The following is a 20,856-nucleotide window of genomic DNA, read 5'->3' as shown; positions in this document are numbered from 1 at the left end:
TTTATTTTATAAGATGATATTATTTTTGATTTAATGATGATTGATTTAATTTAACAAGAAACAGTATACTACAAATACATATAATTAGTAAATGGTTTATACATAATTTTAAGTACTTTTTATCTTCATAATACCACTACTTATAGTTCAATTTCAGTAGATAATATATGTAAATTTTAATTATAATTAATTATTTATATTTTTATTTATTACTACGTAATTTATCATAACACTTATTACTTATTTTAATATAAAACAGTATACATTTATGCATTTTTTTCAATCTGTGCAGTAACATAGTTTCATAGAAATACATCATTTCAACAACGATGTTTCAACTTTTGCGGATCAGATTTTGATTCATACAGTGTTTGCCTTGTATTTTCTGTTTATTAATTTGTTATCAATCTACAATATTTTCTTATCATCTTTTACTATCAATTAATCGTTTCATTTTATTATTAAGTAAGGAATCGTAAAGTAAAAGCAATTGAATTTAGTGACATCCGTGTATTCACGATGACAAAACTTTCGTAAATAATTTTAAGAGGTATGTATTTTATATTAGGTAATATTCTTTATAAACCTATTGTTTTACTAGAATAATATATATGTAAGTAAGTAAGCACTTAGTAAGTTTTTATTGATTTATTTCAGACACAATCTGCAAGCAATTTTCCTACCCTCATTTTTGTATATATTTTTTTTCTGGTTGAATAAAAGTAATTTAACTAGCCTAAATGGTAAGGATCATCTATTATTTTTCATTAAATGGATCTGCCTGCCCCATTTTGGATTATAGACAGCAAATACAGGAAGAAATCGAAAATATTAGCAATATATAAAACTAAGAGACTTCCCATGATATAACTAGGAAAGAAATTCTGTGAATCAAAAAAGAACACATATTTTTTTTATTGACAAGACTACAAAGGACGCTAACAATTTCGATTTCACCATGTCTATTAGATTCATTAGATGTAACTAATTTGATTTATCACTAATATTTTAATTAAGTATATATTTATATAATTTATATATTAAACTTTTTTTTAACAAAATAGTTGTATTTAGTAAGCAAAAACTGGATAACACTGGAAACATACAATTGGTTTCATTTTTTGCTGATTGGTTCATTTGATTTTATTAAATCTATTTTAGTGAATATGGGTTTAAATATATATTAAAACGGTACATACTAACATCATTAACAATAAAAAAAATTATATCTAAAAATATAAGAGATTAAAAAGGCTCTTTTTTCAGGAATCGCGTTTAGTGGATATAGCATTGGGAACATTAATGAATTTTATGTTCCCTATCAAAATGTTACTTCGTGTCTACTCACTTAGTATTTTGATGGTAGACATTGTTTGGGTGGTGGTCAATGCCATCTATGCAGTGTTCCAGACATTTTATGAATTATTTAAGCCACCACCTTTGAAATCTGTGAGATTGGAGACTGCTTTGGTAAGAATTTTGTTTTTTTTTTGTTATAGAGAATACCAAAGAAATTTACTGTCTGATGAAAATTGGCTACTATAGCATATTGACATGAACAGTACCATGGACATCACCAAATACTCTGTAATGCCTTTTTTTTATACAACTTAGAATGGCAAACAAGCTGATGGCCCACCTGATGGAAAGTGATAACCGTCACCTATAGACATGAGCAGTGCCATGGACATAACAGTGTATATTGTTTTGCCCATGATACCCCCATGCGTTGCCATTCCTGAGGATTCAGATGTCATTCCTCCATACCCAGTAAATTCACGCCATATCCCACCCTTCAAACCGAAGCAATGCAACTTCACGGCCATGCAAACACAACTGTTTTACGGTTGAAACACAAATGGGACAGAGGTACTCAAGCAAGCAACTTTTGTACAAAGTCTCCCACTGGTAAATCTTCCTATGGGTACCCTTGAAGACTATAAAGTTACTTTCTCATGCTTTGTAAGTTCATATCTTCAATGCTTTTAGGTGAGTTGACAGCACCATAAAAGAAATATAAATAAACACCATAATAAGTATTTTATCATTATTAATCCATTAAAAAATATATTATTTTATACATAAGTGACAATGACATTATTATTTACAACATGTATTATCATGATAATTTTTTTATAAGCTTCTTGTTGCTATGAATTTGTATTATCTTACTAATCTTACTAGGTATGCTTACTAATATATTTATTTTAACTTTTTAATTTGCTAAACAATTTTAACATGACATTTTACTTAATAATAATTAAAAATATTTAGATAAAAAAGTATTTTACCTTTTCTGACACATAACAAATGATTTTAAGCAAAAAAAAAAATCATTATAGTACTAATAGTCTTTTTTACTTAAATTATCTTGTTTACTATTTTATACATGTTTGTTATTGTTATTCTATATATATGGTGGTCAAATTAAAATTCAATTTGGTTTAGAGATGAACAGAGTTTGTACAGAGGAATAACACCTGAGTCCTCAGGAATGGTATTTTACCAACATTGGCAAACCCACAGTTTAGTAGAGAGTGCAGAATGATTACTTAAAAAATACCTTTTTAAAAGAAGTAGTTTTTTTAATCTAATAATGATATAATTCATGTAATTTAAATGAAGTGACTAGAGACATCACTGCTAGTACTCTATCAGGACATTTTCCACATGGTTCCCCATTGAAACCATATCTACCCTCCATCCTCACTTAATACCCATCATAGTATTCTGCGGGTAAAATCTGGTAGCACAGGTGCAAATCTAAATCTATTAATTATTGAATATTTATAGTAAAAAATACATTAATATGGCAAATGACTGTTCCTGATAAGAGAATTAAGAAATCATCAGTAGTTGTGATTTCATAATTATCTTCATTTATTTCAGGTTATCGGATCTGGAAGGGGAGTTGGTCGGGAAATAGCCATTCAACTAGCTGACTTAGGGGCAATAGTTCTTTGTGTTGATAAAAATAAGATCAATAATGACAATACAGTTGATATAATAAAACACAAAGGTGGTTCCGCTGTGAGCTTCACTTGCGATATAACAAAGAAGGAGAATGTTAAAAACTTAGCTGCTGAAGTAAAAAAGGACTTAGGCTTCACGAGTATGCTCTTCTACTGCTGTGGCATACCAAGTCCAAGGTCATTAATCACACAGCCTCCGCAGGATATCCACAATACACTGGACCTGACATTGACATCCTATTTTTGGGTGAGATAATTTGTAATTCCAAATTACACCAAAAAATAAGTCTAAAACATAAATATGTTTTATAATTTGTTATTAAAACGAATGAACGGAGTATTTCTTCTAAAAACCGTCTTAGAATAATCGTCATTGTAACATTAAAATTGAAATTTTAATTTTAGACAAAGAATGGTGTTTTTCAATGAGTCAGAAGAAAAGAATCATTCATTATCGTCTTCCTACCCTTATTTCAATTATATGAAGTTAGACTTTGTACAAAAGTCGATTGCTTGGGTACCTCTGTCCCATTCGTGTTTCAACCGTCAAGCAGTTGTGTTTGCATGGCTGTGTTTCGGTTTGAAAGGTGGGGTATGGCGTGAAATTACTAGGTACAGAGTGTACAATAACACCTGAGTCCTCAGGAATGGCAACATATGGGTGGTATCATGAGTAAAACAGTATACTCTGTTATGTCCGTGGTACTGCTCATGTTTATAGGCGACGGTTACCACTTTCCATCAGGTGGGCCGTCAGCTTGTTTGCCATTCTAAGTTGTATAAAAAAAAGCATATGTTTTTATCTATATTACTCAAGGTTTTAGCCTGCCTGATATCAACCCTCCTGACCTGCTTTCATCCTTTGTTTTCATCTCTCACTGGTGCCCTGTCAGCGTACGAGGTTTGTCCGGAAAGTACGTATAAAAGTTTTTTAAAAATTTTATTTTACAATTATTCAGGTAAATCAATTTTATCCCCTTCAAAGTACTCCCCCTGTGACATAATGCACTTGTGCCAACGCCGTTTCCACTGTGAGAAGGCTCCTTGAAAGTCCTCTGGTTGTAGGTTTCTCAGCTGCCCCGTCGTAGCTTTTTTTATCTCATTTATGTCCCCCAAATGCCGCCCCCGAAGTACCAATTTGGTTTTTGGGAACAAGAAGAAGTCACACGGGGCCAAATCCGGCGAATAGGGGGGTGTTCGGTCACCGTAATGGAATTTTTACTCAAAAACTCACGGACAACAAGAGAGGTGTGGGCAGGGGCATTGTCGTGGTGAAGAATCCAACGCCCCTCTCGCGCCAATTCTGGACGAACTCGTGCCACACGAGCTTTGAGGCGTCTGAGCACATCGACGTAGAATTTTCCATCAACTGTCTGGCCTGGAGGGACGAATTCTTGATGGACAATCCCCCGAACATCGAAAAAAACAATCAACATTGTCTCGGCCCTCTCTGAATCTTTTTAGCCACTTGTGGACGGTTGGTTCCTTCACAGCATCATCCCCATAAACTGTTCTGAGATCGGCAAAAATTTCACGGCCATTCTTGCCGAGTTTCGAGAGAAACTTGATTACGACGCGCTGCTCTTCAACGGAAGCGGGCTCCATGCCGACGGGGTTTCGTTAAGAGGTAACTTCACAGATGGCGTGACAAGCCAGTTCGCACCGCACGGCGGTCAGACCAGAACTGAAGCATTGTTAGGGACATAAGGAAGGGGTCCTGCGCTTACCTGGCCTCCCCACTCCTCTTTCTCGCATTCCAGAACACTTTTATACGAACTTTCCGGACAGACCTCATATACTGATAGCGCAGAGGGGGTTACTATTCTATTTTTGACCATTAAAAATCCCCTCCTTGGAAATTGATTATTGTTAAAGATTTTGCAAATCAGATGTTTACTCAATGCTTATCATTATATCACCCATTGACTATTTACTGGTGAATATCCTTATAAGGGCAGTTTTATCAGTTGTTACCATGCTTGGCAGGCAGATGGGTTGGTAACCACAGTTAGGTTTTGGTGATGTTTTAAAAGAAACACTGCTGCTCATTTCTCAACTGTTAAATTGCACGTAAGTGTGAATAAGGGAGATTCAATGGATGATAATGAAATGGTAACCCCGCCTGCGCTAACGGTATACGCTGGCGGAGCACCAGTGAGGGATGATAGGTGAGATTGAAAGGGCAGGTCAGTTAGTCCACCGTGATGAATACACCTAGAATTCAGCACGATGGTTTCCAGGGGGAACCACGTGGAGGTCGACCTGATAGGGTACATTGCTAGCAATGGGACTGATAATCCACATTACTAACAATCCTTTCCCCCCTTGACTAAGGGAGTGTGTGTGTGTGAGTGAGGGAACATAACCTCGTTTTACCTTCCACATCTTCTTTTCCGTGGGCGTCATAAGAACCCCAATGGAAAGGAAGGAGTGGCCCATTACAAATCGTGCAATATTATCATAAGTTTTGAGATAAAAAATCAGAAATTTGGCTTTGCCCATTGTGTTGTAAAAGATCCATATAAACGTTTGATTCTTGAAATACAGTTTTAATACATACGGTTTTAATATATAATTCATTTCAGCTAATTGAATATTTCATGCCCGATATGAAAGCTAAGAACCATGGACATATAGTGGCCCTCACCTCTGTGGCTGGTCTAAGCTATTTAAAAGATCAGATGCCGCTCAGTGTAGCACAGTTTGCTGTCCAGGGCCTAGCAGAGTCACTACTGGAGGATCTTAGAATCAACAAAGTTAATGGTGTACATGTCACACTTACCCATATATACCCATTCATAATTGAAGAGGATTCAGATTTGAGGTTGAAGTAAGTTCCATTTGTAAAATAATATATTTTTGTTGGAAAACCCTGTTTATGACTGGGAGCTATTTACGCTTCGCTGTTGGAATACTACGCGTAAAGGTGTTTGAATGTTTTTTTCTATTATTTATTTAATATTGTTTTCAAAATTTTCAATTAAACCAAAATATTTTGTACCGATATAAGAATATACTTCTTTGCTTTTCCACTTGCTTATTCTCTTTGCGTGGTGTTAATTTTCATAATTACGTAAAATGGAAAAAGGAATCTTCAAAATCGGTTCAGAATGAGCAAACATATCGCGCGAATTAGCCATGTTTTACACAAAAACAGTCGTATTAATATTGTTCTTAAACGTGGCTGAAACAAAGAAGTTACAGTTTAGTTACAAAGTATATATGTATATATATCACATATATTTTCTGTGATGTATATGGTTGTCTAAAGGTGAGAGCCATCAGGTAGACTGTCAGATTTTTGCTGTTCTAAGTTTCATAAAAGAAAACCTTATATTTACAGGATTTCAAGTTACTTCGGCACAATAACACCTACTCAAGCAGCCAAATCAATCCTAGAAAGCGTCCGACGCAATTACCCTGAAGCTTCAGTGCCCAAGCACCTGCTGTACCTCGGTCACCTGCTGCGAATCCTGCCGCGGAAGGCGACCGTACTCATCAGGGATTTACTCGATACCGGAGTAGACTTCGCATAGATTACAGTTTGTATTGCCATAATAGTGAGCAAATGAGCCGCTTCGAATAGACTGCAAGAGAACAAAAATAAAGCTGGCAATTGATTTTTAATTTTTTTGTAATGTCTCTTACATTGCAAGCTAAGGATCTTGGCAGATATTTACCATGACTTATATTTATTATATATAGAATAAACAATCACAAAAAGATGTCTGCTTCAGTGAATATTACATTATGAACGAATTTCAGATCAGTCGTTGGCTTAGGCTATGATTTCATCTAAGTTTAAAATATTTGAGGGATTTTGTTACCTTTTATTTTTCAGGGAATTCCTCAATTATATGATGTGATATTGTAGATTTGTTTGAGTACTGAGACAGTGAAATAATTGTGTCAAATATTCAATAAGGCCACTATTTATTACAATGAGGTGTTATATTGCGAAAGGTTATCTTATGAGCTATTGGACTGAGATTATTTTGTCCAGTTGTTACTATTTATATCAAATCTTTAATAAATATAAAAGTAAAATAGTGTTTAATATGACCCATGTGAACCTAGATAACTTTTTGTTTCCAAACTTAAAGATAATTTTCTAATTCTAATTGGTTGTTTACATAAATATTTAATTTATTTATATAATTTTCTATAGAAGCTTACATAATTATTTATAATTTCGAACTTTACTATTTTCTTTATTTTTCTTAAAGTTGAATTCAACATTGTTAGTTTTTTTTTAATGCATAATTCTTACTATTAGTCCAAGTGCCTTCCAAACTTGGTACAAAAAAGGGCATTTGGTCTGTATTGCTTTAGAGATTATACATGTATATCTTACTTTTTAGCACATTCCGATTTACAAGTTGTCTTTCTTTATAATTGTATATTTGGGGATAATAAAATATGTATAACATTTTGTCCATTTGTATAATTAAGGAAAGGTATCTCTATCTATCTTCAAGCTAAGTCCCTTGCGAGGTAGGCACAGAGAGTGTATTTTATTTTTATAATATATATATATTTATATCAGTGATGGACTGTGCTATTAACTTATTATAAGGAAATAAATGTAATTTGTAGTATTTCGAATGTGTCATTTGAAAATTTTAATTAATGCAATAATGTCTTAAATATTATTATAATTTTTTGTTTTTTAGAATTTATTAATTTTTATAGAGAACTATGCCAAAAATATCTATTATATTAGTTTTTAGTTCCATCATTATTTTATTATTGATTATTCATATTTTTAAAATTATTATAGTGTTATTTATTAAAAAAATTAAGAATTATAAAAATATATTTTTGCTCAAGAAATAGATTTCATACAAATTTATTTTATATTTATATTTACATAGATCTCTAATGTTGCATTTATTTTGTAAAATATTGGACTGACTATAAAAGTATAAAAGGGTAGCCTAATTATGTATAAAAATGAAATATATTTCCCATATTTATAACTGTATTTTTACTGAAGAATATAAAAATATTTTATAAAATACTAGCAAATATTTTTTTTTACCTCTATTTTTACGCGATATCTTCGTTAGATCTGTATTGATTTTGTTAATTCGGTATTTCGGTTTAAAGAATAGCGTTGAGTAGGTCACTGGAGTGACTACTCATACTTATATAATAGCAATAGCAATGCATTAGAATTACTATGGGCCCCAGCAGCGGCGGCCTTACTCATTGCTAGGCCCCGGGCGGTAGGTCTTTGCGAAGGGCGGTAGGTCTGCGCGTTTACCGCAAAAAAGACGCCGTTTGTCGTATCTCCTCACTTTCAGGGCACTTCCCTTGATAAAAAGTCAAGTCTAGGAATTCTGGGCGTTGATATATCTTGCGACGTCCAGTTTTGCGGTCATCTGGAGGAGAAGGCTAAGATAGCTTCCAAAAAGTTAGGAGTGCTCAATAGGGTGAGACGATATTTCATGCCAGAACACCGCCTGAAATTATATAAAGCCCAAGTCAGGCCGCATATGGAATACTGTTCTCACCTGTGGGCAGGAGCGCCACAGTACCAACTCCTTCCGTTAGACCGCATTCAAAGTCGGGCGGCTCGAATTATCGATAGTCAACGCCTTACTGTCCGACTTGACCCATTGAAACTGCGCAGAGATGTTGCGTCTCTGTGCATCTTCTACCGAATTTATCATGGGGAGTGTTCTGAGGAATTGTTCGGATTGATACCTGCTGCTGATTTTCACCACCGTACAACCCGCCACAAACTAAAGTTTCATCCCAATCATCTGGACGAGTGGCGGTCTTCCACCGTGCGTTTTTCAAGGCACTTTCTTCCACGCACAACCATTCTTTGGAATCAACTTCCAGCAGCAGTATTTCCGAACCGATACGACAACATAACCTTCAAGAAAAGAGTATATTCCTTTTTAAAAGGCCGGCAGCACACCTGCAATGCCGCTGGGTGATCATGGGCGGCGGTAGTCACTTACCATCAGGTGAGCCGCACGCTCGTATGCCCCCTGTGTTGTAAAAAAAAAAAAAAAAAAAAAGGATGCGATAGGATGCGAAACTAGGTCTGGTTGTTTTGTCAAATATCATGTTTGACGAAAAATGTTAAAATTATACAAATTAATAAAATTTTAGTTCTAACATATATATATATATATATATATATATATATATATATATATATATATAAAGCTGTCTTATTTTACATTCTACAATATTTTTTTTTTATTTGTATATTTTAGTGTTGTAATTTTGTTCATTTGCGATTAAAATGCCCAAATCAGGAAGTCTGCGACTTGCCACTAGACAAAATGTCAATCACTGGTTGTTTAAAATTTACTTGGGTCGTTACGCAGGGTTCCTACAAGAGCGAGGCCCCGGGCAAATGTTCTATTCGCCACCCTCTAAGGCCGCCGCTGGCCCTAGTGTATGTGTATTTTGTCATGTTAATGGTGTTATTCGTTTTTAGTTCATAATTTTCACTTTCTATAAGTAGGTCATATTGTAAAATCTTTATGTTATATATATATTTACATTGGACACATTAAAAAGAATATACAATGGTGGACTTCTAGAGGGATCTCTTACAGTCAACCTTTGAGAAACGGGGGGAAAGGGATTGTTAGTAATAGAGACTTAAAATCCCATTGCTTGCAATATATCCAACCAGGTCGACCTCCTCGCGTTTCTCCCTGGAACTAATCATGGTTAATTCCTAATGAATTCATCATGATGGGCTAACTGGCCTGTTTTTATTCTTATCTATCACCCTTCACTGATGCTCCGCAAGCATATACCGTTAGCGCAGGCAGGGTTACCATACCATTGTCACCCATAAAAAAAAAAAACCTTTGAGAAACTGATAAAAACTACAGGGTCGATAGGTTGTTTATGACAATACTGAGTGGAATAATTGAATAAGATTATTTCTTCTGACGAAAAAATAAAAATACAATATGCTGACTCTTTACTTCTAGGACGTTACGCCCAGTTTTAGCGTACTTGGCACCCTTAATAGTACGGTATATTATAACTATGCTGGCAACCCTAGACAAATTTTAGTGGAATTGTTAAGCGATTAGATACACGGAACAAGTAATAACTTCGTTATATTAACTTAAAGTATTATCATTATCCTATAGAATAAAATGTTTAAATTATACGTTTATTTAGATGTCGAACCATAATGACAAATTACTAAAATAGATAATTGTATAACTGGTAATAAAGACCGCTAAATGTCATTTTTGCCGATTGATGCTGAAAAAAATCTGTCAGATGTCAATGCTAGCAGCCTGGCTGTCAATTCATTCAATTTCATTTTGGCATTTTGTGAACTAGCGCCATCTCACTTATTTTCTTTGCTTTTTCCCGTGTTTCTTGTGAGTTTTGTATTACAAAAACAAGGAAATAAACAATTCTAGTGTTTCGTGTATTTGTTTTCATGTGATATTATTTGTGAAATAAGACAATTAAGTGTACGTGTTATCTAAAGCTGAAACTACTGAGGCTGTCGAAAGCAGGCGAGTAAAGCAAACCTGTTCTAAATTGCATGTAGACGACAGTCGCTAACACAGCCGATCGATATTAGAAAACTATTGTTTTATTGGTATAATCATTTCATATTTAATCCTCATAAAGAATTATACGAGTTTCCTCTTGTATGCACCAATTAAAGTATAGGAGCCCATTTAGAAATCCGAGTTGTGCGACGACTTTCTAATACCTATCTGCCAACAGCCTCGCAAATTAAATTTTCTTATTTAGTTATCATAACTTCCTAAATAATTTTAGACTTAATATATGTGCACCTATTCTTTTACTAACTAATAATAATAATTATGAGAAAACTTTATGCGTATTTATAATTTCGGATTTATAACTACATTCAAAATTATGAAAATATTGTAGCTAGCGACAATTTTTATTCGAACAAAAAGCAGTAGCTGATAGAAAAATCGATAGGTATAAAGAATAAAAAAGTACTACTCACATTATTTTTGTATTTTGTAAACTTGTGCTCATACATTTTTCCATAGATATATTCATTTCTCTATTTACATAAGCTACCTGTAGTTTTGTTGCATTTTAATTATTTTGGTTATTTTTAATCTTATTTAAAGTATAGCTGTTTCTTTAGTGTACAGCTTATGATTAATTTATTAGAGGTATTATTTAACCAATTATGTATATTTTAAAATTCTAAATCGAGGGTTAAATTAAAAATTAGTTTCCATTACTTTGTTCCTGAACTATAAAAAAGATTAAAAGAGTGCATAAAATTTATTAGGTTCATAAACAAATCAATAAACTGTCCTATTATCATTTTTATATGAAAATCTAATAGTATTAATAAAATATACCTCTATAGTACCACTTCATTTACTTGGGAGTGCATATTAGGTATGATAGAATTATTTTAAATTATAGTTATTTGATGGCCACTGACAAAAAAAAAGGGAATTAAAACAGTTGTATAAAGTGTATGGTGACTGTTTTATTTTCTTTTTACCAAGTCATAATTATATCTTTATACATGCAAATAGGGAAATAGATTATAATGCTATAGAAATGGTGTATTAAGTTGGGAACATAAGATGGTTTTGTAAGTGTTTAGGTTTCTTGGTGTAATATTTATATATCTATAAATGTCCATTTTTATTTTATTTGATCTAGGAATAATGAATCTACTTCCAGCAGATTTCATATAATTTATGAAGCATTACAAATTAAATAAGACTCAAACAAAATTGGTTTGAGTTTCCTAAAGACATGTTTCTGACATAACAGTTATTATAATATATTTGAAAATTCTCTAAAAAATTTTTGTAGTAATTATTAAACACATAATATTTTTCAACCTCACTTTAGACTTGCCGTTTTATATTTTTTCTTCTAAGGTTTTAGTTTTATTCCTTTTTTCTATTTTCCAGATCCATTCCTATCCTGTTTCCGCCAGTCCTGTCTACCTTATCCATAAAACTATATATTATCAAATAAAATACTTTAATAAAACAGTTATTAATTTATGTCCATTAGTTTGTAATGTCTAATAAAATGAAATGTATAGTATGATATTATTTGTTATATTAAAATAATAAATATGTAACAACAGAGGTTTTATAATACTCTTGTTTTCTTTAACAGTGCCTGTCAATTTTCACATCTAGTGTGACTTCTATGGATGGTCATTGCATAATAAAAGTTGCCAATATTTACGAGTACTAACAATTAGCTGTTGTACTGTACTTATACAATTGTATCGTTATATTTATTAATTATCTTGCTTATTTCCTATATTGTATAATGCAAATAAAGTAAACTCATTCATTTATTAGCAATATTTTTATATTAAGTGTCAAGGAAAACTGTTACTAGCATAATATTTGAGTGACACTTCCATTCATGTAATGCAGACACTGGAGGGTTTGAATGGAAGACAGATAGTAAGTTTTGACAGTAAAACTGTCACTGTTTGTACCATCTGTTGTGGTAGGGAGGAAAGGGATTGTTAGTAATGGAGACTGTGAATCCCATTGCTAGCAATATACCCAACCAGGTCGACCTCCTCGTGGTTCTCCCTGGAAACTATTATGGTTAATTCCTGATGAATTCATCATGATGGGCTAACTGGCCTGTTTTTATTCTCACCTATCACCGTTCACTGGTGCTCCGCCAGCGTATCCCATTAGCGCAGGCGGGGTTACCATATCATTTTCATCCATCAAAAAAAAAAAATCTGTTGTGGCACTTCTACTATGTTAATATTTACTATCTTTAGGATTGTAATAGCACAATGAGTAAATATTTTATGTTACTGATTAACATACATTATTATTGTATGATAGTTTCTTACAACATTTGTGCAGTTTATAACACAGTGATTTTGGGGGCCAGGGATGTTAGTAATGCAGACTACCAGATCCATTGCTAGCAATATTCCCCGTCAGATCGCCCTCTATGTGGTTGTCCATGGAAACCATCGTGCTGAATTCTAGGTGTATTTATCACGATGGGGTAACTGACCTGCTCTTTTATTTTCACTTGTCATCCCTTACTGGTGCCCCGCCGGTGTATAACGATAGCGCAGGCGGAGTTAGCAATGCATAATCATTCATAAAAAAATAATAATATTATCAAATATGAAAGTTTGTAAACGACTGATTTACGCAATTCAGGCAATGCTGTAGGAAACAGCTAGTCACGTTACTATGAATTTAAATTCTATTAAAGATAATTTAAATGAAATAAAATATTTCTAATATTTAAATTTTTTGCGCTACTTTTCGCTGCGATATCGGAAATTTGATACCGTCTTCATACAATTATATAGGTGTTTTTATCTGTTAGTTGTGTAGGTCTTTTTATTTTTTTAATGGATGTTAATTAAATAGTAACCCTGACTGCGCTAATACGAAGGCGGGGCATCAGGGAGGAATAATAGAGAAGAATGCAAAGGCCGGTCAGCACGATGATTTCCAGGGGGAACCACATGGAGGTCGACCTGACAGTACCAATGCGACTGAGTCTGCATAGAATAGGCTACTCTTTCTTTTCCCGTAAGTGTCGCAAGAAGCGACTAAGGGAGCTTATGGTGGAGTGATGGGCGGTGTGTCCCTCTTAAAACCTCACCAAAAGCCAAACTGTGGTTGCCAACTCGCCTGCCAAGCATGGCAACTACTGGCAAAACTCGCCTGGAAACTGGGAAGACTATGTTCAGCGGTGGACAGTTAACGGCTGATACAACAAATCTATTTATATTTAAATAATTTAACAATTCGATTCTATAGGTGAAAAATTTTCAAAATCGATTAAATAGTTTTTGAGATTATTCATTACAAATGTACATACAAACAATCAAAATTTTCCTCTTTATTAGTATAGATATTGTAACAGTCAAATCGTACTATATCCTCTCGTTTACTTTAGCAGGTAAATTATAAAAGTGCTATAGGTTATAAAAAACTACGAGAAAAGCTTTCTAAAATACAAAAATAGGTAAATAGAATTATTTATTTATTTTTGTAATGACAGTATTTTACAAGAAAAGCCTTTTCTTGTAATTTAACAGCACATAACATTTACAATACATTTTTGTCAGCTCTTGTAAATGTTACATTGATGACTCCATCGATTTCTATAATATTTAATGATGTTTATCACTTTCTGGTTATTTTTAAAGCTTCCATTCTTCACTTTTTGATTAATTGCTTCTTAATGACAGAAGGCATTAGCGAACCTTAATTTATTGTTAATTTGATGGGAGAAGCCTACCGTTTGCAGATTTGATCTTATTTATCAGGGGGGATTAAAATCGACAATAGTCGCGCTCCATTTGTGTCGGCATCGGTTCGTCTGTCACTCAATCATCCTGAACTTAACTTTATCTTTTACCCCATAATTGCTTAATGGAGTATTTAAATTTGTAAAGAATTCATTATGACCGAGAGTACGCTTTGTTTGGGCTGTTTCACGTAGGTACTTTAATTGATATTAGGAATTAAGAGTAATAAGTAAAAATATTGTGTAGTAGGTATTTATTACAAGTAGGAATTAGTTACCAAATTACTGTAACATATGGCGGTCTAACATTCACGAGTATCCAACATTCAAATTTCTTGAACCGGTCAAGCGTGATTGTGTATTTAATATATATTCAATTATTTACAATTCTCACAATATATAGTATGTAACACTAGGTATTAATAATATGTAAAGCAAATGTGTTGGGCCTATCCAGTATTTAAAATTAAAAAACAAAGGAAATTGTTTTATCGGAAAAAATAGATTATTTATTGTTACTCTATTGGCCAGATAATATAATAAAATATATACTATATTATTACCAGAGGGAGACTTTGTACAAAAGTCAATTGCTTGGGTACCTCTGTGTGTTATGTTTGCATGGCTGTGTTTCGGTTTGAAGGGTGGGATAAGGCGTGAATTTACAGGGAACAGAGGAATAACACCTGAGTCCTCAGGAATGGCAATGCATGGGGGGTATCATGGGCGAAACAGTATACTCTGTTATGTCCATGGTACTGCTCATATCTATAGGCGACTGTTACCACTTTTAATCAGGTGGGCCGTCAGCTTGTTTGCCATTCTAAGTTGTATAAAAAAAAAAAATTCTAAAGTAAAATAACACAATTAGTAAATCTCTCAGATGAATTACTATCTCTGACGTCACGTTTTTGACAGTCGTTGAGCGATGTTCATCCTGTCATTGCCCCAACTTTTTTAATGTTGGCGCAAAGCGCTAGTGTTGTCCGTACAGTAGTATTAGCAATTATTTCGGAAGTAGTATTTAATAATCCACAATGGGAAAGGCCAAAAAATAATCTATACAGCCTGATTTTTAGTAAAAAGATTGTATATAAGGCAAAGTTGCCATATCTATCATCATCTGGAGAAAGATGAGACGAATATGTAGAGTGGAGCTCTAAACAATCCTGAAACGTATATACTGTATGTATATGTAACTTTTTACCTTTTAAAATTAATGAATTACACGTTTGTATCGATTTTTTCATTATTAGTTACTAGCTGTGAGTACATAGTAGAATATTAGCAGGATGACACAATTTTCAACTTTTCAAATGAAGGTTTTACAATTCGGTTGTTTTTTTTTATGTTTGTTACCTCATAACGTCGTCATTTATAAACCTATTTGGATAATTCTTTTTTTTTAACTGTAAGGATATACTTACAGATAGATTTCATAGAATTTTTATTTTAACCATTTTAGAAGTTTAGTATTTAATCAAAATAACTAGTTTTGCCACAATTAAAGTCGGTTTTCTTTGTTGTGGTACACATTAATTTATTGACACGTTTTATTTATTAGATTAATAAAAAAAAATATAGACTTAGTATAACGTACAATAAAACATATATGTATACGTGACAAAGTGTCGCATACCTTGAGACTTTGCAAAACCTATCTATACCTCATTTTATCCACTATCTTCGTTTTCAATTTCCCAAGCAAACGAAGTCATCTCGGGCCGACACCGGGGCGGGGCACGGTACCTATCATAATGTTCTTTGCATATTTTTCACGAGGCCATCATCTTAAGGTAAATAATCTCGGGCAAATCGAAAGCGGGATTGAGATGTTTTATGAGTTATATCCAGTGAGTGGTTGAAGTTGTGTGTGAGCTCACCATTTTGTGTGGGTGTCATTAAAATTCTCTTCACGGCGCGTCTCTACAACACGCCGGGGTGAGTTCGCGTTCGTGGAAACCACTCCCGTTTGACTTTTTATCACCGCCTGTCCTAATTTTATTGCTATAAACATTTTATATTATGCCGCAATAATCTTATGTTTGTTTATCATGTTAAGCTTAATTAAAATTTATTTTTAACATACGAATTATATTACGAGTAGGTTTCACCTGCTGGATACTAAAAACAGTACTATTATTCTTAGGAATATTTAAACAGGCGTCTGACCGAAAATGTTATTGTAATAAGATTTCTGTCTCAATACACTTTTACGCAAAAAAGATTTGAGGCGCAGGTGTGTAAAGGTGCCCTCTATCGATTTCCAAACTACGTTTTTCCGTTAAATTTGAATAAACCATTAATTCTACTGTAATGTTTCCTTATTGCGGGCTGGTTCTTTACGCTAAATGTGCAGTAACTTATCACAATTTGCTGCAGTCTACCCGAGTCGAGTTTCATTTACTTAAAGCCAATGCGATGTTCCTTTGTTATTTATCCTAGTAATTAGAACAAATTATAAGGTATCCGAGTGGCAAACAATATGATACATGTTTTTTTTTCGATCTTTGTTCCATTTCATATAGTAGAGAAATTAATTTTGAATGACATTTATATTCCTTACTTCTATATTATTATTACAAAAAGGCATTTTGTAGAGCTGACATATTTTTTTACGAAGTTTTTTTTTTCAGTTAAGTACGCCTGATTTGCATTATGATCATGATGATTTCAAAATCAAAATATATCTCAAGATATATATATTCATATATATATATATATATATATATATATATATATATATATATATATATATATATATATATATATATATATATATATATATATATATATATTTAATAAAAATTTTGCAAATTCTAATTTAATGAATTATATTATTAAGGATAGTCACAGGCATTAGCAGAAATTATATATATATATATATATATATATATATATATATATATATATATTTCTTCTGCTCACGTTATTTATTAGTTATTAAATCATACCAAATACTGTAAGATATATTTGATTTTGTTACCCCACACAAAGTTAATATCGTAATTTAAAAATATTTATAACTAGCCATGATTATGATTGTTTCCGCGTAACCGAAATAAAAAGAGATCTGTGTTAATTCAGGATATCGCCTATCTGTGTACAAAATTTTTTTATCCATACCCGTTCACCTATTTCAGTGGAATTTTGTGACAAACATTTAGATGTTAGATATGAAGGTTTATAAAGGAGTGTTAGTGTTTACTTATTAAAACTAAACTATAAATCTTCATATTTATTCTATTATTAAGACTATAATGAGGATTAATTTCTAAATTTTTACGAGATTACTTATTCATGTAGGGCGAGGATGCATTGTCGATCCGGAATTCTGTTTTTCTAGCGTGCGAAATCTAAGAATCCTTTGCCTGGTAAATTACTTATAAACGGTTAGCTTTATCTAATGTTCTACAGATCGGAACTACGGCGGTCGAGTACACTTCATTTGCAGTAGATAACGCTATAGTCTCGAATGTAGGGGACGCTCCGCTCGGCCCAGTGGTTGACCCAGATTGTGTCATTGTTTTATCTCGTATACATCCCCAAGTAATTAAAACCTTAGTAATCTCTTTATTTTACTTGTCTTTATTTCAGGGCATTCAGTTTTATATGTAGTTATCAATGAGTCTTCATGAACTTTGGGTGTTGTTATTGATTGTTGTTGTTGTTATTGATTAGTCAAATCAAACATTTGTATCTTACTTCTGTCCTTAATTGGTATAAGCAGAAACAGAGCACCAAGTGTTCATATTACCTACTGAGATGATCGAGTGTCAAAGGCTTTTAACCTTAAATACATCTTTCACTTCTTCCACTTTAAAACTTGCCTCCTGTACGTACGCCAGTTCTGGGAATTCTTGACTCTTCGATTATATAGACACGGTCTATCTGATCGCCAAGTACTTCGATGCAAAAATCTTCTTTCGCTGGCCTTTCTCCACATTTATCAATCTATTTACACAAGCTCGCCTGTTACGAGGACTTTTAACTCGGCCCTTTTAAGCACCTCGTTTATTTTTCGACGTCCATCTAAACTGTGCAAACCGATTTGTAGATAAACATTCAATTCTAAGAGGTTTATTGAGATTTAATTTATATTGAATAATCTCTTATCTCCATCACAGGGAGGTTTTAAGAGAAAATATGCTACAAATGACTATATTTATATATTCTGTTTATACGCTTTTAGCCTTTGAGATTGAAGATGTAAGTTTAAAAATTAGATTAATGATAATAATATGTCATTAATATATGTTCAGTATTTTGATATTGGCGTGAAATGTAGTATCGGAACAAAGTACGTTGATACATAGTTGTTAGTACCGTAGTAATAAAAGAAGTTGGTATCAACTTTCTTTACAAAGATGTCGAACAAAGAACTAATGAAGATAGTTTTTAGAAAAGAATAGTGGAGTAAGCGAGGTTTGTAGCTTTTTTAGTTCGCCAACTAATTATAAATGAGGCGAGCTTTAAAGTCATTAACTCAATGGATGATAAACTGTACGGGCAGTAAACTATTAAGCGAGCTTCATGACGGCCACGCTACCAAAACGAGTTTCAAACCCAAGTTCTGCGCGAAACTTTAATTGCACACACATGACTCGCGGAAATAACCTGGGCTGCTAAAATGTCCAACGGATATCTCATAATAGACTCTGAAAACTATTTACCCGCTGGTAGCGTATGTTTCGCCTGGGTATATACCATTGTCTTACCTATTTCAGCCGTTTAGCAGCTGGGTGCACTTTTCTGTTTAATACAAATTTCGAGAAGGCTACGCTTGGAGTTTTTCTTGAGTGTTATATCATATAACAGAAATTAGAATATTAAAAAAGTAAATCGAAGTGACTAATTTAATCTAAAATATTTGCAAGCTGAAATGGCAGAAGTTACTACTGTATGGCATGAAAGGTTTTCAAGTAGTTACTTCGTGCAGGCACTATTAGTGTAAATTGACCCTAGACTAAATGAAGTAACGATGTATGATATATTGTACGTAGTCAGTAGATACAGGAGGGAGGGACAAGGTCCATCCTTTAGGTTCGTGCCTTGCAACATTCTGCTTCAAAGTGGATTTTTAAATCAGCAATTGACAAACAATTGTTAAAATAACAATGATCAGTATTTTAATCATTCAGTGTTAAACTATTGTATTGTTTGAAAGAAGTATGAATTGACATTAGACGACTAAATTTGATAATTTTCGTAGAAAACTATTAATTACATTATTGCTAATATCTACATTCAGGAATCTCTTACAGTAATAATTTTAGCCCCTGGGCATATTGACCGTGTCGCGATGGGCTGTGGATTGTGGGCGTCATACCATACCATGAGTTGCCTGTCTGTCATACCAGCCTTTGTGTACGAAAGAGCCCTTTTGTAACCAACTACAATACTCCAAGCGCTAACACTCTTCGATCATTTGTTAACATTTGAATGTACGTGGACCCATCTAATCTTCACGTTCCAATTTGCAAAGCCCATGGTTAGCGTTCCTTTGTTATAAATTGTTTTGGGAAACATCCACAAGATTAATAGTTGCGATGTTGCGAAGCTCTTGACATGTGCTAAGTGAAATCCGCTCTTAAGTTCTCTTGTAAATTAAATGGAATTTCGTCCGGTCATTCTTTTGGAACCAATACATTTTTTGCCTTATCGCATTTAGGAAGTGCTTGTCTTTTAGATATTCTCCAAATGGTGTGCCATCGTGAGCGCGCAGTATTCATTTTAATGTCGTTTGAATCGCACCAGATATTTCTGGAGGCGTACAAGAACGACGACAGAAGCTGTTTATGTTTTCCGGACAACAACACTTGAATGGAACTCTAGGCATAAATTATTGCTTGAAATAACGATAAACAGATGTGAGTAGGAATGTTTTTATTAAAGAGCCTTTTAAACTGTGCCCTCCCGAGTTTTGCCTTCGCTTGGTGTTTCCTATTTTTACTTTATTAATAGGCACTGAATGTTTTTCCCTTATATTTTATTGTTATGTAGCGCGTATTTGTATTTATTATGATTATCTTTTTAGAGATTGAATATAGCGAGATAATTTCCTTGAAAACTGCTGCACGATTGGACAGGTGCCTCTAAGATTGGAAAGCTTAGACCGCAGAATAACTTTGTTGGATTAATTCTTGTAAAGTTCCTGCGGCGAGGAAAATTACTGATACTCCTTGGCGAAATGGGGTAGGCTTTTTGCTTGGTTAAGTACATGCGACAATAGTGTTATAGGAGATTATAGGTTACGATAACCGCTTTTCATTAGACGATGTATATGCTATCGGTATTGTGTTATATATAAAGGCCATCGAAATAATCCTAATATCTCTAGGAGTTTAAATAATTATCTCGTACAAAATTGTACATTAATATTTGATGACGATTACTTGAATGACAAACGTGCATTGTGATAGTTGATTATGCACGGACTTTTTAATGATCATATTAGACATAGTACATTTAAATAAATATATGTAACATATATATGTTAACAGAGATTAATTCCTCATAAGATTAAAATTAAGGTTTAAGAGATTTATCAAATCTTATTAACATTGAAATTTATTTTTGAGATTGTTCTGTTGAACACAAAGAAGTTTTC

At 33.3% G+C, this 20,856-nt stretch overlaps 2 protein-coding genes across 10 annotated transcripts in view; both read left to right on the top strand.

Annotated features, from left to right (window-relative positions):
• The first annotated feature begins 350 nt into the window (after positions 1 to 350).
• LOC113518190 (epidermal retinol dehydrogenase 2-like) lies at positions 351 to 7,490 on the top strand. 2 transcript variants are annotated; one of them, XM_026902992.3, is made up of 6 exons: positions 351 to 550; positions 658 to 743; positions 1,267 to 1,470; positions 2,890 to 3,219; positions 5,558 to 5,802; positions 6,316 to 7,490. In XM_026902992.3, exons 2-6 carry the CDS (start codon positions 741 to 743, stop codon positions 6,506 to 6,508), a joined length of 975 nt encoding a protein of 324 aa, XP_026758793.2. In that variant the 5' UTR covers positions 351 to 550; positions 658 to 740; the 3' UTR covers positions 6,509 to 7,490. The 2 variants fall into 2 exon arrangements, with proteins under 2 accessions (XP_026758793.2, XP_026758794.2); XM_026902993.3 differs by lacking the exon at positions 658 to 743.
• Positions 7,491 to 10,271: 2,781 nt separating this feature from the next.
• LOC113518482 (protein lin-10-like) overlaps positions 10,272 to 20,856 on the top strand; it is a 209,203-nt gene continuing 198,618 nt past the window's right edge. For 4 of the 8 annotated variants that reach the window (XM_052892958.1, XM_052892955.1, XM_052892957.1 and 1 more), the window contains exon 1: positions 10,272 to 10,486. The gene's annotated coding sequence lies outside the window, so the exon portion shown is untranslated. The remainder of the gene's footprint in view (positions 10,487 to 20,856) is intronic. The other 4 variants (XM_052892956.1, XM_031913286.2, XM_052892960.1 and 1 more) reach the window with 1 other exon arrangement.

The sequence above is a fragment of the Galleria mellonella genome, unplaced genomic scaffold, assembly GCF_026898425.1.
Source record: "Galleria mellonella isolate WM207_F2 unplaced genomic scaffold, CSIRO_AGI_GalMel_v1 utg171, whole genome shotgun sequence".
NCBI classification, from domain to species: domain Eukaryota; kingdom Metazoa; phylum Arthropoda; class Insecta; order Lepidoptera; family Pyralidae; genus Galleria; species Galleria mellonella.
The sequence above is the reverse complement of the archived record's forward strand: the minus strand, read 5'-3'. Positions and strand labels throughout refer to the sequence as shown.